Source organism: Cryptotermes secundus, unplaced genomic scaffold (genome assembly GCF_002891405.2).
Source record: "Cryptotermes secundus unplaced genomic scaffold, Csec_1.0 scaffold611, whole genome shotgun sequence".
Lineage (NCBI taxonomy): Eukaryota > Metazoa > Arthropoda > Insecta > Blattodea > Kalotermitidae > Cryptotermes > Cryptotermes secundus.
Window position 1 is genome coordinate 67,972 of NW_019735565.1, and position 27,230 is coordinate 95,201.

Consider the following 27,230-nt stretch of genomic DNA (forward strand, 5'->3'; position numbering starts at 1 on the left):
AAATTGGAATTAAATTTGAGGAAGAAACTAGTGAAATGCTACATTTGGAGCATAGCTCTGTATGGGGCTGAAACATGGACACTTAGGGCAGTAGATCAGAAACATCTGGAAAGTTTTGAAATGTGGTGTTGGAGAAGGATGAAGAAGATCAGTTGGACCGATTATGTGAGAAATGAAGAAGTGTTAATTAGAGTCAGTGAGCAGAGGAATATCCTACACGAAATAAGAAAACGGAAGGCTAATTGGATTGGTCATGTTTTACGCAGAAACTGCCTTCTAAAAGAAGTTATCGAAGGAAAGATAGAGGGGCGGATAGAAGTGAGAAGAAGACATAAGAAGATGCTGGATGACCTTGGGGACAGAAGAGGATACTGTCATTTGAAGGAGAAAGCTCTAGATCGCATTAAATGGAGGAATTGTTTTGGAAGAGACTGTGGACCTGTCGTCTTGACAGATTACTGATGATGATCCCTGTAACTGGGCGTGGAGGCCCATAACCTTGTGAGACGTCGAGATTACCACATTTTATAGACAATCGGCTCACATATGTCGGTGAAGTTGTCAGCCTTACGCGCCGGCCGGTCGGCCGGCCGCTCTTTACCCCCAAGAAGATTCCTGGTACTAATTTCTGTTAGAGGCTGAGTCGACCCAAGTCGGTATATTTTCCTTCCATAAAGATTTTCAGTTCGTTCACCTCTGATAAAACAATGGTACTATTAGTGAATCGGCCGGTCACAGTAGCCGAGCGGGCTAAGGCATGCACTGTCTACTCTCGCTCGGAGGCCGGGATCGTGGGTTCGAATCCCACTCAGGGCATGGATGTTTGTGTGCGTTTTTCTGTGTTTGTGTACAGGTAGAGGCCTTGCGACGAGCTGATCACCCGCCCAAGGAGTCCTGCCGTATGTCTAAGATCTAGAAAAACCAAAGTGAACGAAGAAGTTCATGGAGGCAGGCCTAGGCCCACTGGGGCTGTAGTGCCAAGGAGAAAAAAAAATCTAATTACGAAAATGTGATGATCAAACCTGTCTTACCATTGAGTATTTGAGAAGTCTATGTTTCGGCCCGCACTTACGCTATTATGGCTGAAGTTTCTTGTGATTTTCCTCAGTCTCTCCTGGCAAATTCCCGGATAGTACCTTAAATTATGCCACAATTGCTTTCTTCCACAGTCTTTCCAATTCACTTTTTGCTAATCATCCTACAGATCAACATATTATTATTATAATTATTATTCTTGTTGTTGTTATTATTATTATTATTACTATTATGGCTCTATAGCCCTTTGTTGGGCCTTGGCCGCTTTTCCAGTTTCTTGATCATGTACACAGTCGATAGGACTCCTTGGACGGGGGATCAGCCCGTCGCAAGCCTGCTACCTACACAAGACAACACAAACAACAGAATAAATGCATACAATTAAGATATCCATGCCTTGAGTGGGATTCGAACCCACGAAATCAGAGGCCGAGTGAGCGAAGACAGTTGTGCCTTAGATCGCGCGGTCACGTAATCGACGTCATAAGCTCAGCTATTGGCAGTGTAGTTAAATAAGCCATACATAATTAATAAGTGGTGGATAACACGTGGCAAAACTTTGTGGCTTTAATTCAAACCCTTTCTCGGTATCCCCACAGCGAATTGATGAAATTTAGAGACCATATATTTGCAAGTAGGCCTACAGTCCAGTGTATGTGGTTTGGTACAGGTAGCCACAAAGGAAAGTTTGGTGTCCACAGGCAGCAGAAACGTGACCACAGTCTGAAGGTTGTGACTTTTCATTTCTGTTATGCAACCGCATAACGCTGCTGACATAGGAACAGTGTTCTAGGATTAGACAACAAATAAATCGTAGGAAGACAGAAACTAATGACGTTTTGATATAGCTACCTTGATTGTAGGGGCACGCGGTAGCGTAGTTGGTTTGAGGCACTGTGCTACAAGCCAGAAGGTCGCGTTCTCTAGTCCCGATGAAGTGGATTTTTTCAGTTAACCTAATCTTTCCAGCCGCACTATGGCCCTGGGGTCGACTTAGCCTCTAAGTGAAATGAGTACCGGGAATCTTCCTGGGGGTTAAAGGATGGCCGGCGCGTAAGTCTGACAACCTCACCGCCATCTGTGAGCCGACTGTCTAGAGAAAATGTGGGAGCCTCAACGTCTCACAACCCTACGGGCCTCCACGGCCTGTTGCAGGTATAGCTTTTTAACCTCATTGCATTTATATACTGCTGTGGGTGACCGCCTCTGTGGTCTAGTGAACAGAGTTCCTGGCTACAGATCCAGAGGCTCGGGTTCGATTCTCGGCGCTACCAGATTTCTTCTGAGAAGTAGTGGGTCTGAAACGGGGTCCACTCAGCCTCGTGAGGATAATTGAGGAGCTGTTTCAAGGAAATAGCAGCTCCGGTCTAGAAAACCGAGATTAACGGCCGTAGGGATCCGTTGCGCTGACCACGTGACACCCTCTATCCGCAAAACTAGCATTAACTTCGCCGACAGGCGGTGGTCGCTCAGTCGGTATAGTTCGCTTGCGGAGCTAGTTATAGAGAATATATTAGAGTTGAGGTTCTCACTGCAGTGACTATGAATATTACTATCTTCTATGATGTGACCTCGTGTAGTGTGGTAGAGGTTTACTGATGTTTCGGAGTAACGTACAGCTTGCATCTTCACGTTCAAAGAATAAGCCGAGAAACTTACCAGCAAGCACAATAAGATTCTGATAGGAATACTTGAAGGAAGGAGACAATTGAAATGCGTAGACGTAGACGGGAAGATAATATTAAAATTGATGTTAAAGAAATCGGATGGTACCAGATAGTGATGAGAAGTGAGTGTTGTGAACACGAAATGAAATTTCGGGTTTCTTAAAATGGTTTGAATTTCGTGACTAAGTGAGCAACTGCTAGCTTTTCAACAAAGACTCTCCTCCAAGACTGCACTTAATTAAAATTACGTCTGATTGGTTCTCTCATTGAATTAAATCACATCTATCTATCTATATATGGCTTTATAGTCCTTTTGTTGGACCTTGACCATTTTTTCAGTTTCTAGATCCTTTTACACAGTCGGTAGGACTCCTTGGACGGGGGATCAGCCAGTCGCAAAGGCAGTTCATGCCTCAGACCGCGCGGCCACTGTGATCAGCATTACATCATCTATTGAACATAATTTGCAATGGGTCGCATTAGACAATTCATACCAAATTTGACATGGTAAAAACAGATCATAGAGTAACATGTAACCTACTAGGGCCCAGAAATTTGAATTTCCATCAAAATTTTGTTTTTATAAGCGAAATATATGTATACATTTTTTTGCGATTACAATTGTTTTCAATATAATTTGTAAAAAAAAAAGATAAAATTTTCCCTGTGCTTAACTAATTAAGCACTAAGCCATGAAAGCGTATGAGGGGAGTGGATGTATAGATCCACATTTTTTAGCTCGTCACTAGCTGTAGCTAAGTGATCAGCTTCATGCCCCGGCTGCTTTACCCCCTGGAAAAGAGCCCCCAGTACCCATTGGATAGGTTGAATGGACCCCAGAGCCTGTTTGGACGACGTGAAGAAAAGAAAATTCTTGAACCTACCGGGACTAGAACTCCGACCCCTCGGCCGTCCAGCCCGTTGTCCGTCGCTATCCCGGCTCCTCAATATTATTTGTAGATCAAAAATGAATGCAGAACCGACGTATTAATTAGATCTGAATACCCGGTGCGGATTAACCCCAGCCCGCGGGCCGTTGTCTGCAACCCTTACCGTTGAAAATTGATCCCGGTCTGGTTTGCTTGTTGATATGGCAACACTGTTCAGTTCTACTCACACTCTCCGGTTGAATTCTGTGACAACATATATTGTTATTTTCTCACGCTGGTGTTTGTCTGCTGCCTGCATGCCAGACTAGACGGAATCACATCCCAGAAGACCGCATTATTAATTTTGTGACAAGGTTTGTTCTGATTTCCAACACTTGGACTCTTGGGTGACGTCTTATTGAAACGCTAGAAAGTGTTCTTCATCTTCAGTATTCGATGGGTAAGGAAAAAAAACACATTTTAAACATTTCCCTCTAAGAAATTCATAACGTTAAAAATTAACTCCAACAAAGAAACGTTCTCCTGTGTCCTCAATAACACAACAAAAAGTACTGTTTACTAATTTTTGCAGCGGATGGAAAGTGAGCGTATAAAATAGTTCATTTCTTTTAACTTCCAAGTGAAATCTATGTTGCGCGTAGTACGTGTGTTCTGCACAAGACACACATCCGCAGGGAAGAGTGTGGTCGGCCGCCTGGAGACGTGACTGCCCTCTGACTGCTCGTTCTCTCAACTTCGTGTGGCATCGAGGAAGCTCGTCACATCTCGGCCGTGTCCGTATGCGAGCATTCTTCCTCACTCACTCACTCTTGGAGCTGAGCCCTTCTTGAGAAGTCGCGAATTGTTGCAGCTACTCAAGAACTTAACCAGCATTTTTATGGAACCCGAAGGATCGTTACTGTGTTCACAAGAGCCCTCCATTGGTCCCTATCCTGAGCCAGATCAATTTAATCCATCCCATCCCTAAGATCCATTTTAATAATGTCCGCCCACCCAGTGCGAGACATTCTTCCTAGTGTCCGCAATAGCATGTACTCTATCTCAGGACGGATATCAAGAGAACCCTGGCGGTCGTTACCCAGTGATTTGGCTGATGATACTAAGTTTTTCCAATCAACCTGAGCGAATGAACATCGTTCACAGCTGTTTACAACATTACTTGAAGGAATAATTTGTCTCTTTCTCTCTATGGTTCTAAACTCTTTGGACCTTGGCCACTTTTTCAGTTTGCTAATCTATTCACAGTAGGCACGACTCCTCGGGCGGGGGATCAGCCCGTCGCAAGGCCGCTACCTGCACACAGGACAACACAAACACAGAATAAACGCACACACAAATCCATGCTTCGAGTGGGATTCGAACGCTCGGCCACTGCGATAGGGGGAATAATTTGTAGACCTATATAATCATAAATATTAACGTTGTACTCTTTCCAAAATACAATTAGAATAATCAAGCTAAGGAGGATAATATGGAGAGGGCATGTAGTACGCATGGGAGATTTTGATGAAAAACCAGAATGAAAGAAGTAGGTGGGATGATAATATTAAAATTGATCTTAGAGAAAGAGGATTCATCTAGCTTAGGACGAACACGGTAATGAACTTTCGGTTTCCATAAAATGATGAGACATTCTTGAGTAGCTGAGCGACTGGAGGCTTTTCAAGAAAGATTCAGCTCCAGAGAGTAAGTTACTTAGTTGGTTAGCATGAAGGCATTGAAACTGTTAAAAACAAACATCAGCAACTTGGAAAGTTCTGGAAAAGTCACATTTGTCCTAAGACAGAATAACAACGTGAAATAAACAATGTAATATATGAATGACTTTTATTTTTGACAAAGAATAATGTTGTAATACCAATTCAAGCATATATTCTGCTGCTATTATCTACCGCTCCTACTGGTAACTACTTGTCACCATACGCAACCCAGAATTACAAAGGAAGTGAAAGTCTTAGCTCTTTATATAGGCCTACAAGGATATTTATTGAGCCTTTATATGAAGAATGTAGGCGTTTATTTCCTACGAAGAGAAAAACTAAACAGCATAAACTCCAAACATTCGCCTGTAATGAATGTAGTCATTACAGGGATGAGGCCTCTTCTTAATCAGGTCCGTAGCATGTTAAATTGCATTTCCTGGTGAAGCCAGGAGAAAGGAGAACAAATATTTTTTGTTGCTAAAGTGGCATAGCTCCTACTTTCACACGATCATTTAAATGCGATTTGTACAGAATTTTCTATCAACTGGAACAATTGGTTCTGTAGCTCTCTAGTGCGCAGGCTTGGGATTTATAGTTTTCGAAACGAAGTTAAGTTTGAATTAATGTTACTTTGAAGCATGCCGTTGTGTCGATTGACTACTTCGCTATTTTTCAGCCTAATTTAAAAAAAATGAAACTAAGCTTATGGAATCACCTCGCTGCCTGTGAACATATGTGTATCCCCACCGTTGGTAAGCAACGGCTCTGTAGACATGTTTCCGCGGCAACAGATACACACGTAACAATGGCATAATTGTTGAACGAGTCGTTTTATATGCGGTTTGTGTCGTATCAACGTAAAGTATTAATGAAACTTGCATTAACAACGTAGTTGTATGTCTCCAAGTACCGAGCAAGATATGATCATGAATCCTGCGGTACTGGGAACCAAGAATGACTGTGCTGGCGAAGCCAGCATAAATTTACCCGGCCGACCCAAACTCTTTTTGCTTATTAATGTAAGTCTTATTAGTATTTTGTGTGGATTCACTATGGCGTTCTGTAATCGTGAGAAATACCAATTAAAATCAATTAGAATTTCAAATTTAAAAAGTATTTAGAAGATATTTAAGACTGAGGTGGATAATTAACTCAAGTTTTCCTCTTTTGAGGATGAACGCTATGGTGCACTTGTCATATGACGTTATCCGGTGTAGTTTAAATTCTCCCTTACGTAACATATCTGCAAATGTACTTCTTTTGGCTTGTTTTGGACTTGATCCATCATCTGGTATGTGAAAGACAAAAGGCCACAACGTTTCGGAGACTGGATCTATCTCCGTCTTCAGGTGGGTGAGGAAGGATAAACCTACTCAGTTGGGCCCGTTAGAAAGAGCTAGTCTCAATCACTCAAGCCAGTCTCCGAAACGTTGTGGCCTTTTGTCTTTTACATACCAGATGATGGATGAAGTCCAAAACAAGCCAAAAGAAATCCAGTATGCACCATCGTCAGAATCCATGTTAAAGGCAAAGCAAATCTATCCCTGTGCTTCACTAATTATGCAGCACGCCCTGAAGACATGGGGGTGGAGGTAAAGTTCCATTTTTCTTAACCTCGGCGCTCGTGGAAGTGAGCTGTCACGTTCACGCACCGATCGCTTTAACCCGGGGGAAGAACTCCAGGTGCGCACTGGATAGGGAGCATGTTCTCATAATTCTATAGAAAGAATAAGATCTAAAAGTTTGTGATGATGGTAAATTGTTACAATTAATATGTTGCTGGACATTATATAATATGACACAGGGTTTGCTGGAAAAGTCTAAATTGGCCCAACATGCATACGAGGAAGATCACAAAATTCGTTGGAATGAAGCGAAGGTCTTGCAGATCGAACCTAACACCACATACAGAAGATACAAGGAATCAGCCCACATGTCTCTGCTGGACCATCCAATTAGTCAACCCAGTGTGGATATCTCTCCCATCTGGGCCCCTGTCATCACAGCAGAAATCAAGAGACTACAGCGACGTCTAGTGTAGTTGGTTTGGGTAACTATTTGTTTCATATGTTGGTACCACAAGGAGTATTGCTTCTCTCCCGGTATGATTTCATTCTAGATATTTCTCTGGTGCTAAGCCTCAAATATGATAGCTTCAATATTTCTTAGCTCTCACAGATGGATTATGTTGTGCTTGTTTTATGAACCCCTTCTGAAACTGGCATAGGTGTCCGGAGATAGGGGCTAGCTCTGTCTGTTGGACCTAACTGAGTAGGTTTTACCTGAAGAAGGGGACAGATTCCAGTTCCCGAAACGTAGTGTTTTTAATAGAAACTAGACGGTATTTTAAGAACAGACAAGATGATGGATAATGTCCAGCAACATATTAATTGTAACTATAGAAAGAAAGTTTATTTTTATACTAAGTACACACATTGCGCATATTTGGCCTTTTTTGTGGTTATAGAATTTGATATTTTCGGTTTTGGTAGTTGAGGCTGTGGTTTTCTGAGCCGTGCTTTAAATTGCTATTGGCCTTCACCAGCAGTCACTCTTAGTTCCGCGTCCCGTGGGACTCACAACCATATTTTACTGTCTCACGACTGTGAGAGTCGTACAGCTAACCGTTATCCTTCCGCCACTGACCTGCCTCTATAAGTGAACTGCCACCTCGCCCTACATATTTTCGCCCTGACAATGCAACCAGCATGTTCCTCTTGAACGATGGTATTCACCTACGGTGTCAAAACCCAGAAGATCATACTTACAAGCTCTTTCGTCAAATTTTAGTACTGGGTGAGATCTGAAGTTCACACAAAATTTACTTTGAAGAATAATATATTTTATGATGTAATACCGTGTAGTCTGTCTGAATGTGCTGGATTTATTTTTATCCCTGAAGATGGAGGCAATATATTCCGCCGAATCCTGCGCAGATGTCTGTAAAACTATTTGGTTTTCCATTCTACAAGAATATATTTTTTAAATATTAATATTATTCAATCATAGCCTTTTGTAAAGTAAAAATGCAGTTAAAAAGGGATTATTTTAAGACCTACTACACCAAATTTGATGAAAATCCGTTAAATTGTTTGAGACATAGCACACGGACACGATTTCTCCATTATTACTGTTCTCTTACGCGTCGAGGGCAATTAATTTGCAACAAAACCTTTTTCCCTCTGTGAAGTTTTTATGTTTTGTAGTCTTCGATAATAAAATTGAAATTTATGTAACAAAACGCTTCAATAGAATTAGGGTTTTTAAGGTAACTAACACACACGTGACGTGCCTTAGCAGTTTATCACGACGTGCGCAGTCGCAACTTTGCTGAAAGTAGCCTTGTTACGCGTTTTGGTGAACCTGTCTGAAATGACTAAAAAAATGTGTTACGGTATGCATGTTAATTAATCGTTCGGAGAGCTGCGATTTGTTCGTGACCAATTAAATTCCCCTAAGGGGGACACGATGCAACACACTGCATGGTTTTAGCATGGAGCCATCGTTTCTCTTCATGCAGAGAATTATTTTTACCTTGATAAGTATATAGTAAACATGTTAGAGAAAATGAATGACCTTAGCGTGGTTAGCTGAACCTAACAGTCGTTCTAATTGCTATTTGTACATCGGCCGCCTCTGTGGTCCAGTGGTCAGAGTTCCTGGCTACAGATCCAGAGATCCGGGTTCGATTCTCGGAGCTACCAAATTTTCTGAGAAGCAGTGGGTCTGGAACGGGGTCCCTCAGCCTCGTGAGGATAAATGAGGAGGAGATATTTCAAGGACATAGAGGCTTCGGTCTAGAAAACCGAAATTAACGGCCGTGGCGTTTCGTTTCGCTGACCACGCGACACCCTCTATCCGCTGAAGTTGGCACTAACTTCGCCGACAAGCGGCGATCGCTCGGTCGATATAGTTCGCTTGCAGACTAAAACCACGGAGTTTGTTGTTTGTACATGTTCGACGTCATCAAGAACTTCTTCGCATTCCCTTCGCCCTTATTAAAATGTTACCCTGCAGATCCTGTTTCGACCAATCAGAATTGATGGAATTGCTCCCAGCGACAATCGAACAATGATGAACTACGTTTAAATAGTTGTCCTCTCATTAAAATTATTTAGGTCAATTACACCCCATTATTGCTGCTTACTTTTAAAAATGCAACGATTTTTATGAAAAAGCAAAAGGAACGTAATGCAACTCGAGGTTTAGTCTCTCCATCTGCGTCTGGCGCTTCCAATTTGACTCTTTTCTTCAGTTTCTCCGACTAAAATTCTGTATGCAATTCTCATTTCTCCCATGCCAATCTTATCACCGTTGGTTGAATCACTATATTATTTTATTAGAGTACAGAGTATGAGGCATTCCAAAAATATTGCCTTCTGGGATGTAATACACCGTGTAGTCTGGTAGAATTTCACTGACGTTTCACAGGAACGATTGCGTACTTCGCTTACTCTTCGACTGTAAAGGTGGAGGCAGTACGCTTTTCCGAAACGTCGATGAAGTTGTACCGGATTACTGGTTTCCTAGTTTACTCTTCGGCGCTGAAGACTGAGGCCGTACATTGCTCCGAAACCTCGCTGAACTGCCATCGTACTGCATTCCAAAAGTTAATACTTAATTTTTATATTCGCCGGTGTGAGAGAACCACATATCAAATAATGAAGCTCCTCATAATGCAGTTTTTCCATCTTCCTGTCACTTACTTTCTCTCTCTGAAGTTCAAATATTCTCCTGAGCACCTTGTTCTCAAACACCCTCAGTCCATGTCCTTCCCCTAAGGAGAAAGACCAAGTTACACACCCATATTATACTGGAAGGTAAAGATATAGTAGCCGAAGTGAACGGAGAAGTTCATGGAGGTAGGCCTAGGCCCACTGGGGCTGTAGTGCCAAGAGGAAAAAAAAAAGTTATAGTAGATGTTCCTTCATAACGTAAAAGCTCAAATTTCAAAATGATCGAATTTCAATGAGTGATAATACCGGACAGAACATCCCGCAAAGACGTGAATTCATATGTACGTTTGGGTTTTACGTAATCTGCCTGAATATATTTAAACTAGACCCTGTTCAGCCGGTCACAGTGGCTGCGCGGTCCAAGGCATGAAATGTCTTCGCCCGCTCCAATACTGGGACCATGGGTTCGAATCCCACTCAGTTTATTCTGTGTTTGTGTGTAGGTAGCGGCCTTGCGACGAGTTGATCCCCTGTCCAAGGAGTCCTACCATCTGTTTAAGATTAAGAAACTGAATTGAAACAAAGAGTTTCATGGATGTCCTATGTACCAAGTGGGGACAACAGGAATAAATAAATAGACAGATAGACAGACAGACAGATAGATAGATAGATAGATAGATAGATAGATAGATAGATAGATATGAAATTCTATGTAATTTAATCGGTACAACGCATGCTTGAAATAGAAGCTGTACTTTCACGAACATTATAGTAATTCAAGAGTCCTCTTTGTACGAGATGTGTTTTGGAGGTATCAGGTTTTAAACCTTTCAAGTAAAGGAGTGATACCAACCTGGTCTTAATGGCTTTAAAACTTTACTGTTCTGTTAAACTTCAAAGCAAAATACGTTATATACCTGCTTATAAATGGCTGTAACTTAAAGTTTAAACTAAATTGGCAGCTAACGAATAGTAAGCATTCTTTACTAGCCAATGAAATGGTTTCGGGAAAATTCGGCTATAGATACAGAGTTTGTTAGAAGCCATATGACCTGTGTATTCCTATATTTGTCTTCAGTACTTGTAGAGGAATGTTGCGATATTGCTTCCGAATAGTCCAAGGCATAATCTTATCTAGTTTCTCCTTAGCCCCATGCGTGCTACATGCCCTGCCCCTATCATCCTTCTCGATTAATTTTACAAAATGCTGGGACTTTCTTGAATACACCAAGGGTCATTAGTTTCGCAAGAAGTGCCTTGCGCATTGACAAAGAGACTACGCTTGAAAGTAATGTTACTTTTAAGAGAGCAGTCTTCTGGGATTTGGCACCGTGTATATGTGGTGTTAACCGACGTTTCGGAGGAACGTATCGCCTCCATCTTCAGGGTATAAGGAAAAAATATAAGAAATCCGCAAGCGAAGAGACCGTGAGAACTGGATTTCTTACATTTTTTCCTTCTACCCTGAAGATGGAGGCGATACGTTCCTCCGAAACGTCGGTTAACACCACATATACACGGTGCCAAATCCCAGAAGACTGCTTTCTTCATAGTCACCGCCGTGAAAGCCTCAAATCTTACACAATGTTACTTTTGTTTAAAGTCCCACGTTTTGCTTCGACGTATTTGGTTTCCAATCTCAGAACTAGACGAAGCTGAATTATGTGATTTACGCTATCGAGAAAGAGCGCCACATGTTCAAATAGGAGAATGGGTTGGCCCCAGGATCATCAGAAAGTGGTGAAGAAAAAAATTGCCTCTGCTTAATCGTCTTCTCAAAATCCAGTCACGTCCCTGGATGAACTATCAATGTAATATTACAGCTTTGAAAGTAAATGTGACTAGCGCGGTTTTTGTGACTGCAGAATGTGGAGAGTTCTTTGCCCACGATCACGATGCCTCACCGTCACGTAGAGGTGATTTTTAACATTTTTCACAGTATGTCAAAGAGCCTATGCGGGTTTTGTTAGAGAAAACTCCGACCCGTAGCTTTGCAGAGAAATCTGATTTATTAGTTTCGTGTTATGCATATAAAGAGAAGGTACGGTATCTCTTGCAGTCTACTGGATCACTGTATCGTGTATTCTGGAAACTCTTTACCAATGTTTCGGAGCAACAGATTGTCTCCGTCCCTGTATTAGAGGGGGTGGGTTTCCCCATGCACTTAGACCAGTTATTGGTCCATTGTGCGTCCCCCTTTTAATTTCTACTGTCGCCATACCCTACCGGTAACGGTGCATGCTATCAGCCCCGTTCAGCCAACGAGGCCGGTCCTCGGTATCTTGATGCTTCCCCCATCTACCAGAGGCATTGGAAACTACTTGGGCGGAAAATTATTACCTAAATTTAGCTCAGAGGTCTCCTAGAGACATGACGTTCTTTTACGTGCCGTAAATCTACGACACGGGACACATGGCTTAAAGTCCCTCTCGGAGGACCTGTTCCCTGAATTTTTCCGCCCTTAAAAATGACCTTGAGTCATGAAGTGGGAACGTTACCCCTAGACTATGGAGGCCGATCTCCGTCCCTGTAAATATGCATACAGCATTTTCTTGTGAGATTTCCTCAGCCATTCGCCATACTACGAGTACAAGGTCTCACTCTCTAGAACATGAGAACATTAATTTCAGCTGGTGCGAAAATTTGAAATATAAGACTATGGTGTTCTGGGTTGTAGTATCTTGTAATTTTCTGGGCGGATACCGACGTTTCGGGACAAAATTTTGCCTCCATCTTTAGAGTTTAAGTATGCAGGTTCAGGAATGGGTCTCCTTATCTAAGAAAGTTGCAAGGAGGGTGGCTGTGAGGATCAAGAATAGGGGGTAGAGAAAGGAAACCGATCTGAGCAAAAAGGGAAGAGAAGACAAAAATGGTCAAAATATAGGCTTTATAAGGGGCATACTGATTTACCGCCATAAGTTGTAAGTGGAATAGTGACTTAAAACGGACCATTCCAAGAATCCCATGTTGTTTTAAAAGGAAAGTGTAACAGTTCGTGGAGGTCTATAGAGTTGTGAGACATCGAGGCTCCCACATTTTCCAGGCAATTTTGGCTGAAAGACGATAGTGAGGTTGTCAGCCTTACGCGCCTGCTGTCCTTTACCCCCAGGAAGATTCCTGGTACTCATTCTGTTAGAGGCTGAGTCGAGCCTAGGGCCATAGTGCGGCTGGAAGGATTAAGTCAATTGAAAAATCCAATGACCTCATTGGGAATCGAACCCCGCGACCTTCCGGCGTGTAGCATAGTGCCTCAACCAACTACTCTATCGCGTGCCCCAGAAGAAAGTGGAATGGTGTGAAAAATGAGCATCAAAAGGTCCTTTCCTTTAAGTAGGTTGTCTAACGACGCTCACTCTTGGGACTACAGACGGTTGATGACGTATGTGGCCGAATATTCTGAGGACGCATAGGGCTCATAGAAAGGCTGTTTTACCAATGACGATGACATGGCGTCGATGAAAGGGTAATTAATAAATGTGGAGTAGTTTTAAATTTTATATCAGCGAGTGTTTTATTTCGGAAAACATTGGCATTTGTATGACCTACAGTAAGTGTTACAAACATTAATTTGCCTACAGTTTCTCAGCAATATACGGCCTCTACCTTCAGGGCTGAAGATTATGTCGAACGTCGTTTTTGTTGGCTAATTCTTGGGACCTGAAGATTGAGGTAGCACGTCCCTCAAAAACGTAGGCCAATTCTTATCAGAGTACACGGAGACACGTATCAGAAGACAATGCTAATCTTTCCTTCGGTTGTGGATCTGGTTGCAGCAGAGGAACGGGCGCACTAACCGCCAAGTCATGAAATGGCCGGCGTGCACATGTAGTGACATTGCGAATGTCATTTATTGGCACTGGGCAGACTTGCAAAGCGAAGTCGTGTAATGGGGGTCTTGTCGGAGCTATCAATGTTGATAAGAAGTGATAATACAACGTTTCGGTGACTATCTCTCCCTCCATCATCAGGAACTAAACTGAATGTAGTTGTTAAACGCCTATTTCTGCTTCGTATTCAGGAATATAGGGACCCGACACCAGAATTCCTTGTTCAGAAAAGGCCATCACAGGTCCCTACCCTAAGGAAGATGAATCCAGTAAACATCCTCCCATCCTATTTCCTTAAGCCCCACTTTAATAGTATCCTCGCACCTACTCCTACGCCTTCCAAGTGGTCTCTTTTGGATTTCTTTCCAAAATTTTGTACGCATTTCTCTTTTCTCCCATACGTGTTACCTTCCCCACACAATTCTTCCTCCTTCATTTTATCATCCAACAATATTTTGTGAGGAATTCAAATTATGAAGCTCCTCATTGTGTAATTGTCTCCAGTCTCTTGTCTTCCTCATCCTTAAGACAGATTTCGAGATAGGGCATCAGACTACGCCGCCACGATCGCGTCCTACCGAATCCTTTCCACTTCATCAGTCATCTTTCGACTTGGCGCTATACAGGAGTCGACCTACTGAAAGCGTCAAGTGCCCCCCCCCCAAAACCTTATTCCGGTCAGTTGTTCTCTGCAGGCGGATGTCACACTGTAAGACTACAAAAACAAAAACATGTTTCGGAAATGCCATTATTTCATAACGAAATAAGGAAAAAGATCCTTCAGCAGTATGTTCTACAGCTAAACAATAAAAATCTTACGACACCATCCTGCCCACTCACCAGTACTGGAAGGTGGTTGATGGCGTAACACAGCACCAGCACAGGTATTACCGATGAGAGCCTCAAATCCTCCTGTTCCACCACGACCCCATCGTCCCTGGCAAGACAAGGGGCCCTGCTGTTAGTCGAAGATGTGGATGTAGAAATGTACGAAGATTCTGATGTCCAGCGACATCCATCTTCGGTATTTCCATTACCAGGAGTTCTGTAGTTCCGGTCGTAAGTCTCGTAGTTGGAGCCGCTAGTCGTGAGAGACTTTGGAGCGGTGTGATTATAACTCGAGATGACAGCGCAGGACTTCAAAGTATCAACGGAGGAGTTGATGACGTGGTCAGACGAGTTGGGAAACACTGTATGAAACGCATTGTTGGCGTTAGAACGGAAGCAATTCGCGTCACTCGCAGATTTCAAAGCACTGCCGAAACCAATACTGCAAGAGAGAGTGGGTAGGGCATCTAAACTCGTAGTTTTGGGCGGAGGCGTTGCGTATGTCTTTGTTGGTTGCAGCTTACCGTCACCATTTTCGATGTATCTTGAATTAGATTCCATTAAGCCATTCATGAATTGATTATCATTTGTTGTACATTTTCCAGACAATATCTCGGCGTTTCTTCTCCCTTCACTACCTCCATTACCTCCATTTTGTGTTGTCGAGCTGCCATTTCGTGCAGTTGATGTCACAGAGATATCTGACATAGCTGAAAGATCGGAAGATGAGGTTAGTAATTGTCTCTTTTGATTTCCATGACTTCCTATCATCGTTGAAGGTTGGGAAACACTAATATTCGATTTCTGGCGCCTGTAAAGGCAACACCAACTGAAAAGCGTAACAATTAGAGCAACGAGAGACATAACATCGAGTAGTGAATGAAGCGTAATTGAAAGTATTGCATATCTTCGATCCATTTCATGAGGTAGAAAGGTACAGTGTTGTGTTTTCATATCGTAACTACCGACTGTTGAATTAGTTACTGCCTGTAATCCATGGTCGTTCCTTTCTGCCAACACTGCCGCTAAGCCTATACATGAGCTCAGGATTGATAATGAAACAAGATGATACACAATATGGGTACGTTTGACAGCTTGTCGGTATTTCAGAGGAGACCGAACAGCTAGAAGCCGCGACAAAATGAGCGTTGCAAGGGTTCCTGCTTGGAGAATGTGTACCGATGTTAGGAGCCACACAATTGCTGAACACCAGGCCTCGTTTGAGTCTAATGTTTGTAGCAATGTTAGTACGGTGTAAGCAAACGTCGCTATCTGTTTCACAACACCTTGTGACAATATGGCGGCGATGAGCAGATCCGTGGACCGCCAATAATGGCGGTGACAGTGGAAGATCACCAGTGTCCAACAGAGTGTCACGATCACTATCGGACTTCCAACGGCTGTGGCCACCCACCCAATCACTTCCGCCTTCATTGCGTTTCATGTGGCATTGTAATCACACTTCACCGAAGACGCACTTTGTGTCACCTCCCTGAAACAAACCAGAGACAAATTATTGAGCTGTGATTCCTGTTGCACACGACACCAAAGTTTATTTTATCAAACCATCAACACAACAAGTATTCGTAATTGTTAAAGCGCCGTATGTAGAGTCGAACCTCGGGTGAGCTCAGTCGGTACAGCGACGAGCAAGGGGCTATGGAATTCAGTCCCTGGCAGGTTCAAGAGATTATTCTCTTCTCCACAGAGTCCAGACCAGCTTCGGGGCCCACCCAGACTCCTATCCAATGGGTACCGGGGACTATTTCCTCGGATCCAAAGTGGCCCGGAAGTGAAGCTGACCACCCATGAGTCTCACGACTTAAGAGTCCTGACAGAACGATATGATTACGGGTCCCAGCGGGACCAGGAACCAAGAATAACTGCACTAGCGAAGGACAGCAACAAATTACCAGACCCGACTGACCACCTATCTCCATCTAGCGCTCAGATCACGGATGTTGAAGCTATACAGAGTGTTTCACGACTTTAGGGAATAACTATAGGAGGTGATTTCCTAGGTCTTTGTGATCAAAAAAGTTCATATAAACATGTGTCCGATTTTGGACGGTTAAGGAGTTATGGCCGTTTTAAACTCAGAATCGAAGGTAACGATTACTGACAATAAATGGAACAAAATAATAAGCCAGCATAATACATGATACATTTAAAGTATGGCTGTAAAGTTAACTTCGTGAAATTACCTTTAATTTGAATTTATTGGTGCTTAAAGTCGATTTTCGAAAATGCCACCGCCGGCCGCAACACAGGCTGCCGCTCGGTTGTGAACCGCGCCAGACATACCAACCCACCCCGCCTTAGGTAGCTCTCAAGTGTCGAGATAACGAGAACGCTCTGTCTGTAGCTGGCTAAAAACAGCGACCCGTCAGCAGACAGAGGCAGTTCACACGAGGGCGTGTACGTGAATGAAAAAACGGTCATAACTCCGTAACCATCCAAAACCGGACGTATGTTTATATGAACATTTTTGATCACAGAGACCTAGGAAATCACCTCCTGCAGTTATGCCCTAAAGTCGTGAAACACCCTGTATGTCCAATCCAACATACATCTTCAAGGCGTGGTGCCTAATTAATTAAGAACAGGAGCAAATTAGCTTTTACTTTTTACTATCTAATCTATCTGTGGCCCTACCGCTTTTATGTTGGACCTTGGCCTCTTTTCAATTTATTAATCCTATACACAGTCGGTAGGACTCCTTGGACGAGGGATCAGCCCGTGGCAAGTACGCTACCTACACACAGAAGAACACAAATACAGAATAAATGCACACAGATATGCATGCCTCGAGTGGGATTCGAACCCACGATCAAAGCGTCCGAGCAAGCGAAGACAGTTTATGCTCTAGACCGCGCGGCCGGCCAATGTGATCGACTTACTACCTGATGATAATAAAACCCTTAAATTTGTCGAAGTAAGTAGTAAGTTAAGAACCCACAACAGAAAAGCAGAAGCTTCTGACATATCTAGTTAGCCTACTTTCCTCACGTTGAAAAAATCCTGTCTGTGTATCCACTCCATTTTTTCGTTTTCTATGCGGTCCGTGACATATACAAGGAAAGTAAGCGATTAGATTTTCCCAGAACTTTTTTATAAAATAGATTTATCAGCGAACGGGATTATGTAGCGATAACGCTCTGGAATTGTATCCTGGTCGTGCTCGGTTCGAACCTAATTCGGGACACCAGCTATTCTGAATTAGGTTTTTTGAGATTTTCCTCAGTCCATCCATTCATATTCCAGGATAGTACCTTGATAGGCTACGACAGATTCCTTCCAAACCCATTACAATTCATCATTGACCTTTCGACCCTATACGATGTACAGTCCAGCTGCTGATAGCGTCAGAAAATAACAAACTGCAATTTGTAGAAGGTTATGCGTTGTGGAGCGAAAGTCGTGATAACTGCAGATGTATCGCCATGCACCTCACTTTACAACGGGATCCATAGTTCAGGGCTGCTGATGGTATGCGAGGACACGTCAGAAAATATTCTCATAGTGAACAAACCTACGAGTGGGTGGGGCATGGAACAGATGAAAATGCATAAATATTATACAGTTGGATAACCTTAAATAAAGAAGGCAATTGCGAGGCTTTGGGAATGCATGGGAGGATAACATTAAAATGCATACAAATCACTCATGGCACTGAGCCCCACTTGAGAAGCCGCCAATTGTGCTGCTACTAAAGAACTTACCAGCATTTTATGGAACCAGAAGAATCACTACCGTGTTCACAAGAGCCCTCCAATGGTCCCTATCCTGAGCCAGATCAATCCAATCCATGCAATCCTATCTCTTTAAGATCCATTTTAATTTTGTCAGACCACCAGATCTTGGTCTTCCTAGTAGTCTCTTTCTTTCTGGTTTTCCCACCAATAACCTACATGCATTCGTCTTCTTCTTCCCATTCGTGCTACATGCCCCGCCCATCTCATACTCCTTGACTTGCCAATTCCAATTTTACCTGCATATAAAAATAACCAAAATTTTAATAATAGAAAAGAAAATTATAAATTGTAAGTTTTGAGGTTCTCACAGCGACGTTTCAGAGGAAAATGTTGCCTCTCTTCAAAGTCGAAAAATAGGCCAAATAAACGAGCGTGAAAATTCTGTTTGCCACCTGCTTCCGTTCTGGTTTCTTGCATGGCTTATTCTTCGGCCCTGAAGATGGAGGCGATATGTTCCTCCGAAACGTCGGCTGACTTTCAACAGACTACATGGAGTTATATCACAGAAGATGAATATCTTCAAATTAAAAATTGTCTGCGTGAGAAAATTACTCCTCACAAGATTTCGAAATAGGGCCCAGTGCGAGTGCTCTTGTGAACAGGGCAATGAACTTTTGGGTTCTATAAACGTCCTGATGTTACTCGACTCTATGAGCTACTACCATCTTCATGTGATTACGTTCAGAAATGTCGATACTAGCAGCCAGGGCTCGTAATACGCAATTCCTATTAGAAACATTTTTAGCCAAATTTCTTTAAAAAATAGAACTAGGCTGATGATATCACCATGGCGTCTGTGTGTGTAACTCTCTAATGCCTGAACCAGTCTTTCTGAAACTTGGTATGCCTATCATCACACCTCAGTCCATCCCGTCAGTCCGCGTGCCCGCATGTTTATGCCCTTCTCATCGCTAGTCAAAGGCTCGGTAAAATCGTTTCCGCGGCAACGAATACATGTGCAAACTACTGACCAATTGTTTGGTGTATCGTTTGCAATGCGGTCCATGTATCAATGGAAAGTAGGCGATTAGTTCTTCCCAGCACTTCTTCTTTTCGTATCAAACAGTGACACTTGTGAAATTCCACTTATCTGGGTAAATTAACTTAAAGCCGCATGTGTATCTTGTTATGTAGTCCATTCGTTTTGAATATCTCCCACAATTTCTAACCTTGATACCTCAATAAATACTGCCTTTCACGAAATGAAAGCTTGTTTCTAAATTCCCATCATATTCCGGCTGGGACTTTAAAATGATGTTTTGAGGATGAATTAGATATATGTGGTGTAATTGCATTGTATTGTCTGTGAGAATGGGTACATCAATGTGCTTTTATTCCATATCAGCGTCGATATTTCAGAGACAATGCATTAAAGAGAAAACTGAAGAGAAAATGCTTTATCGCTGGAGCAAGGCTGGGGACATGAATGACGGATGTAGAGTGGTCCTGCGTGATGCTGTTTTGTCTTGTTTTGAAGGGAAAGTGACACCAAGTCGGGTCTGCTATCCAGTAACAAAAGAAATCTATGTACTTTCTTAGAATTGCAATTAGGAGGACAAAGCGCAGTTAAAGGTTGTCATACGTGAGAATTTTCTCGAACTTCATTAGAAAATTAGTCCAACCCATGAAAAACGGATTTAGGTGTAAATGTGACGATGCTAAACTACCCCGTAACACTTTAAAACCGGGTGGTTACTATATGTATCATACTCTTTAACATATGAAAACTCTGCATTCTGCCCACAGAGCGCATTTGTGTGTTTCGCATGGTTCTCACAGTAACCAGCGATTGTTTCACTTAACAGGAGTAATATTTTACTGTTTTTAGTTGTGATATGTGTTTCCTGTGAGGTACGAAATGAATCTTTATATATTAATTTGAAGGTATTCAGTCTTTGAAGCCCATGTTGAGGTGGGTTCCAATACTTCCACCGTAGCCCTGCGAGTCATAAAAAGCGATGAAAAAGCAAGCCCAGTGCCTGAGGGTAAACTGGGCCACCCTATTCCTGGGGGATATAAATACGGGGACCTGGCACTCCAGGTTGGAGGTGTCTCGAATCTGTTAGAGTAAAATATGATCATGAGTCCCGTGAAACTCGGACCCGAGAATGACTCGGCTGACGAGGGCCAGCAGCAGTTGTAAATGACAGACCCGTCCTCCCGTCAGAGGACAACAAACCCACAACTGTGACAGTAACAAAAATCCGGTATTGGGTCCCAGATGGGGTTTTACGCCAATACAGCCTGGCCGACTGACCGTCGGTCGTAGCATAATTTTGACTTTGAATTCGGTGAGTGAGTTGAGGGGAATAGGCTGACAGGAGAGGTGTGTGTGTGTGTGTGTGTGAGGGTCAGTTAGTGAGCGCCCACTCGGATCGTATCCAGAAGAAGGAGAACGACCAGCAGTAGATAAACCCCTCCACTAGTTGAATAGGAGGTCCTACTTTTAAACAAGTACATGTCTAGAAGAGAAAAATCTTGGTTATGGATCCAGAGGGCCCTCGAAATCAGGACTAACTGTGCTGACGAGGACCAGTAGCAATTTAACCGACCGACCGGTCCTTAAAATATTACAGAAATGGTTTGTGAAGGTGTGGTTTAAGTGATCTGGTTAAGGATAGGAATAGTTTGTGTGAGTTCTCGGATAAATTGGGGCCATTAAATAAACTATAAATAAATATATATATGATCGTATCATGCCTTTTGACATGTTTCGTTAATAAGTCAGATATGTTCAGTTATATTAAACAGAACATTTATGCCTTGACGATATTCAATGCTTTCACTGCAGTGAAAATTTATGTTCTGGTCTCCTGACTACCTTGAAGATGGAGGTAGCAGTCTCAATCATAAAAGCTGGTCACTATTAAAGCAAGTCTAAACAGATTTAACTTTGTGCCCACGGCCGAATGCGAATGTGGTGATGGGCTGCAAACGGAGGAACACATCTTCTGGGGCTGTAAACAGTACGAGGGCCAGAGGGCAACAAGGAAGGACATTCTGTCAGAGAACAGTAAAACAGAATACCCAGTCAGTTACAGAGCTCTTAAGGCTAGAGGAAAATATGTATATTTGTGTAAGGTGTCTGTTATTTCATAAACAAGATTCCCATATTTATATAAAATAGGCATGGAAGAAAAGCAAAAGAAGTAATTGTACTGATTATTAACAGTATATTCTCGGATTTAAGTTAAGGTGTATATTAAGAATCGCGGGGTTAGCGCTGTTATAGAATGAGATGTTTATAAGAATGTGCTACAGAAGGCCGGATGGGCATTGCCTAGTCCTTCTTTGTATTTGCAATATTTTCCTCTACAATAAGAAACTGGTGGCTACCTCTAAGATTACATAGCGCTATAAACCAGAAGCTGAAATTCTAAATAAACAATACTTGAATGGCGTAATCTGCACCAGGATATAGACTCCTCACATGAGCTCTTCGGGCTTTTGCATACCAAGATCTCATAGATACTGCTAATAGAGTTCATGAACACGTTAATATAATTAAATACATTTTTTCTTTGGAATAAGTTTAAATTTGCTCCATGCACCTACAGAGATTCGCGTCGTTGCCATGTTTTTATTTGTTGACTTAGACGCAATACTATATAACGGAGAATTTGTAAGCATCTCTGTGGTATATTTATTACCAAATTCCAGACGCATAGCAATTCAGTAGTTTTCGCTATCAAGCCCGAAATTAAATACAGACTTCACACATCCCGCCATATTTTTATCATATATTTCACATTATTACGTCTCAGAACTCTGTATTAAGTGGCGGTACTGTGCTCCCACATCACACGTTTGTGCATCTGTCATGTTGGTGTTACTGATTGTATGATATTTAAAAATACAAGTCTGGGATAGTGTGTAATGACGTAGCGTCTACACCGAATTTCACTGGAGTCCATTTAACACTTCTCGAGTTGAAACCTGCGGACAGACAGACACAACTAGTTCTGCACGCATTAATTTCGTGCACATCACGCAAAGAACTCATAACAGTAGTTAACTATATGTTTATTGAACCAAAGTAACCGGCCACTTTTTAGTCTACAATTACGAGAAACAACGAAGATCACGTGTTTCTTGCATCTGTAGTAAATATCTGAAGTACTCAGAATAATATCTGAACGGGAGAGAACTGTTTCTTCCACATTCCAGGGCGAGGAATCAGTATAACGAGTTGGAGGAACATGTGCAGCGACAGGAAGCCGACTGGCGTTTGCTTCCGGTCGGATGGCATCACACGAAACTCACGAGGCGTTGCCACCAGCAGCCAACAGCCGGATTTTCATTTCCGAACAGATACATATGGAATGCCCTAGAAACTAGGATACTTGGAGCGCAGCAGGTCACAACGCTTCCGCACACGAAATGGTTTTACGTTTGTCAATTACGAACTGGTCTAGGTTATAGGGCAAATGGCATCCACTCTGATGACTTGGGAAAGAAAGGTTTTAAGGAAAATTTACGGACCAAAATGTGAACAAGGAGTGCGGAGAATAGGAAACAATCTGGAACTACAGAACGCATATAAGTCACCAAAATTAATAGACTGGATCGGCCGGGGAATGCCAAAATGGAAGACACGGGTAGGAGTATGCAAACAGTGATACGCGACACCAAGCCGAAAGGTAGACACGGAGTTGGTTAGATCATGTAGACACTGATATAAAAACTTCAGGCTTGTAGAGATGGAGACTAAGAGCTCAAGATGGAGAAGAATAGACCGTAATTCTGAAGGACATTAAAGCTAAACTGAAAGGGGTATAAAGCCAGACGAGGAGGAAGAAAAGGAAGATAGGTAGAAAATTACTGGTTTATACAGGGCATCTATCAAAACAGGTAATGATTGAGGTTTCTGAGGTAATGATAGGGGGGAAATATGAATAACTTGCAGGAAACAAGAAATTAATAAAAAATATTAGCATGGTAACTTTTTTTAAAAAGTCCAATTCGAAGATCGAAAAGCAGATGGGATCAGGTGTTAGTAGTTTATGGAAATTGGAGATATTTGGAAGTAGCTCGTGATTATGCCCAATTGCGGGCTTTGATATTAGCTTGGGGTTCTGATACCGCAACTTAACACTTACTGACTTAAGTAAGATGAAGGTAAATGTGTCCCTGTGCTTAATAAACTATGAGCCACGTCATGAATTACGGAAGAGTGGAGGTATAGCTCCACCGTTCTTAACCTCAACACTAGATGGAGGTGAGTGGTCAGCTTCACGCCCCGACCCCTTTACGTTCGGAGAAATATACCCGATACCCACAGGATGAGCGATTGGGTGGGTCCCAAAACGATATATATTGTCACGTGTCTGGGGTTCCGTGGCGAATAATAAATGGTGTTGGTTTGGATGACTGGATTTATTGCACCTTATACATTCACACAGTTCGGGACTACAGACAATTATAGCTCTCTCGCAATTCTAGACACTTTCCAGCTTACCGTCGCACACGCACTAGGATTCTCAGTCCTGACTAGTCGTATCCTGGCAACGGATTTATCACAGGCACTATAATTTCAAATCACCATGAAGTCTTCTTGCCATTTCTTGCTTAATCGCCTTGTAATGCCGACCCTCCAGAACTCAGCCCAATTTTCAAATGCTAATCCTCTAGTATACTCCTAGCTACAGACTTTCGTTATATAGACTCGACACGGACCTACAGAAAACATTGCTTCCCTATTGTTGAGAAGAGCAATATAAGTCATGTTATTGCGTGCAAGTGTGTTGTGGGAATGTGTTTCCCAAGCGGTTGTCAAGCAATGGATATACAGGTTAAAATATCTTGCCTCTGCCGGGAATCGAATCCAAATTCCTCCGCCTTCCAGCCCATAGGCAGTCACTATGCCGACTCAGGTATCCCCCAGTGCCAATGAAAAATGGGAACACACAAAAAATGAGTTTGTGAACTATGTGATTTCCACGCAATACTACACTTTTCCAGTCTTGCTGAGTCACTCTGCAATTGCCGTTCCGGGCCCACACCGGCATGTAACCCAAATTCCACTAAGTGCATCTCTTTCAGTTGCCTGTGAAGCGCTAGGAACGCTTTGAATCACATTGGTGAGGCGTACAAAAGCTGTATCCATTCTCGTTTCATTGTGTACAAGAAGACTCGTCGAACTACTTTTAAGTGGGACACTTCTATTTAAATAAAACTTATCACAATGATTTATTACAGACGCTCGGAAAAAGATTCTTGTATCTCCCAAGTTTATATGCATTCTAAAATAAATAAAGAAGCTTGAATATATATACATTCTTCTCGTCAGGGGTTGGTAAAATGTGACGAAACACTTGCGTGTTCCCTACTCATACACTGAAAGCCTGCTTATGAGTTTTGTGTGTTTGTTGTTACAATTGGTACACCTGGCTCTGTGGTCCATTCAATGCACATCGGGCTATTTTATTCTGGGACATAACAGCCGGAACGTGAAAGTGTCGAGGTTACGAATTCGGGGAATTATACTTCCACTCCCCCCGCACTGATATAAGATTTTTATATTGTCACGTGTAAGAGTGATTATAGACGGGGTTTGGTTTGGTAATTGGTTTTATTGAACACTTACACAAATCGTGACTACACTTTATAAATCACTATCTCACACACAGGCTAGTGTCCACGATCACTTCACAAGCCGTTGCTCGGTAGCGGCTTCCAAAGGTGGACCGTCCCCTTCCTCTGGGTTTCCGAAATATCCCCATGCCTCAGCTACCAGCTTCTCAAGGCAATGGTTCACAAGGGCTGAACTGAAGCAGTCCTCTAACTGACTTCCCAGCTCACCAACCAACTCACTGCGCTCCACTTAACTCAAGTCAAAGTCAAAGTCACATTGCACCTGACGGTCAGTCAGTCTGTCTGTCTTGGTGTCGAGCTCCGACTGGGCCTCATGACCAGATTTTTTTTTCTTCTTTATATGAAAGTTGCTGTCCTGTTCATTTGGGGCTCCCTCTCTGACGAGAGGTCGTGTCTGTCATTTCTCAGTCACAGTCTGTTTTCACTAATTTTATTGCTTATAACATTTAGGCAAGGACCGCACAGAAAACACCGTTTTTTTTCTGTTTCTGTATTCATTGTTGCCTGAAAAGCTATTGGCTCGAACCGCGCAGTAAACACCGCCTTGAAGCCAATCCACTGGCGCGTTAGGAACTTGTTGCCTAGCAATGGGCATTGTTTACAGATTCATTACTTAGGAATGGGTCTACATGCTACAGTATTAAGGCCCTGCTGTTCTAGAGAATAGATCTCTCTACTGGAGGGTCCAAGTTCGAGGTCTGGTCAATGTAGGGTTTGTGACGGACAAGCTCCGGAAAGCTGGAATTTTGCGATGTCTTGCATGCACCCTGCTCTTACTCCAGTACTTCATATCGCTATAAATGTATGTTACCCAGAAATTAATGTAATATAGGACGTTTACTTTATTAGTGCGTGCAGTTAGAGAACTTCCTTATGTGAAGAACATAATTAAAATGTGTTGCAGATAGGATGCGTCCCCTGCCTCAAATCCTAATTCCTTTGTCGAATTCTGATTAATGTTCTTGGTCATTTTTCTAAAACTTAATTTTTAAACGTAAACTTGGTCGTCGTACTTACACCAATTAGGTTGTTACTTTATTTTTATAGTAATGAAAAGCCAATTGAAATTCAATTGTAATCATTTTTTTTCTTGTCTTCATGCTTGACCAGTGTCTCCCTGCTTCTATTTCATAACTTGAACTCGTTACATTCTTTCACCTTGAAATTTTTTTCCTTTTGCAGGGCACAATTTTGAACACAGATGTCACTGGTATAAATACATGAATTATTCTACTGCGTGAAAATGACGTAATACACAAACATAACCTCGTAGCAAGCATAAATAATTATAAACCGTCACCTATTACAATGCAATAATCTAAAAGCTACATGAAAATCGTTCGGCCGGGCAAGCGTCAGAGGCGACAATACTGATATTAATGCTATCTGGTGTCGAACTTGGCAGATTGGAAGAATATTCACGTTATATTTCTCATAAACGTCATCCCGTTAAATCACGGAATGACTACCGTGAAACGAGTGACGAGATTCTGTGACCATAGCAATCGGGAATCGGGTAAAATAAAAGGCTTGGAAAGACTTGAGCAGCTGAGCAACTGTCACATTTACAAGAAAGATCGTGATACAATGAATTAGGTTGTTAGATAAGATATAAAAATATGGCATCACTGTCAAATGTCAGCTTAACTTATATTGGAAAGTACTTCAATAGTTCTGATGCAGTGAATGAAACAAAAGCAACTTTCATAGCTTGAGAAACCATCCGGTTCGAGGGCAAGTCAATTTTCAGTCTCCTCGATCCGCCTGAAGAGACTCTGGAAGCATTGAATGGAGAAATTGCATACCAGACGGGATACAATCAAAGGAAACGCAAATCCTCCAGCCACGGTTTCTACTAAAGCAGAGACAACGCAGCTGTTGTTACACGCCACAATAACTAACGCCATACAGAAAAGTCCTTCTTGAGACATAACTCCATGTAATGTTAAAGTAGGCATAATGTGTGTCAGATTGACGCTCTAGCCGCTTTACCCCGGGAAAAAGAGCCCCAGGCCCATAATGGATAAAGAATAAGTGGTCCCAGAGCCGGTTCGGGCTATGTGAGAAGTAGAAAGTTTCTTGTCCCTGCTTGGAATCGAATCCCGATACACAAATATGATGCAGAGGTAAAGCTCTAGAGCTGTATTCGGAAAGTTTTTGTTTCAAATCTCGGCTTGCACATCGGCTATGCGGAATGAGTGTTTCATGATTTTCCTCTGTCCCTCCGGACAAATTACGAGACAGTAGGCGTGCCT

At 42.4% G+C, this 27,230-nt stretch overlaps 1 protein-coding gene across 1 annotated transcript in view; it reads right to left on the bottom strand.

The window, feature by feature from the left end:
• The window catches only part of LOC111869634, a 129,206-nt gene that overhangs the window by 56,727 nt on the left and 45,249 nt on the right, over window positions 1-27,230 (bottom strand). Inside the window, exon 2 of the mRNA XM_023861298.2 lies at window positions 14,639-16,118. Coding sequence (XP_023717066.1) covers window positions 14,639-16,060 — 1,422 coding nt within the window. The 5' untranslated portion in view covers window positions 16,061-16,118. The remainder of the gene's footprint in view (window positions 1-14,638; window positions 16,119-27,230) is intronic.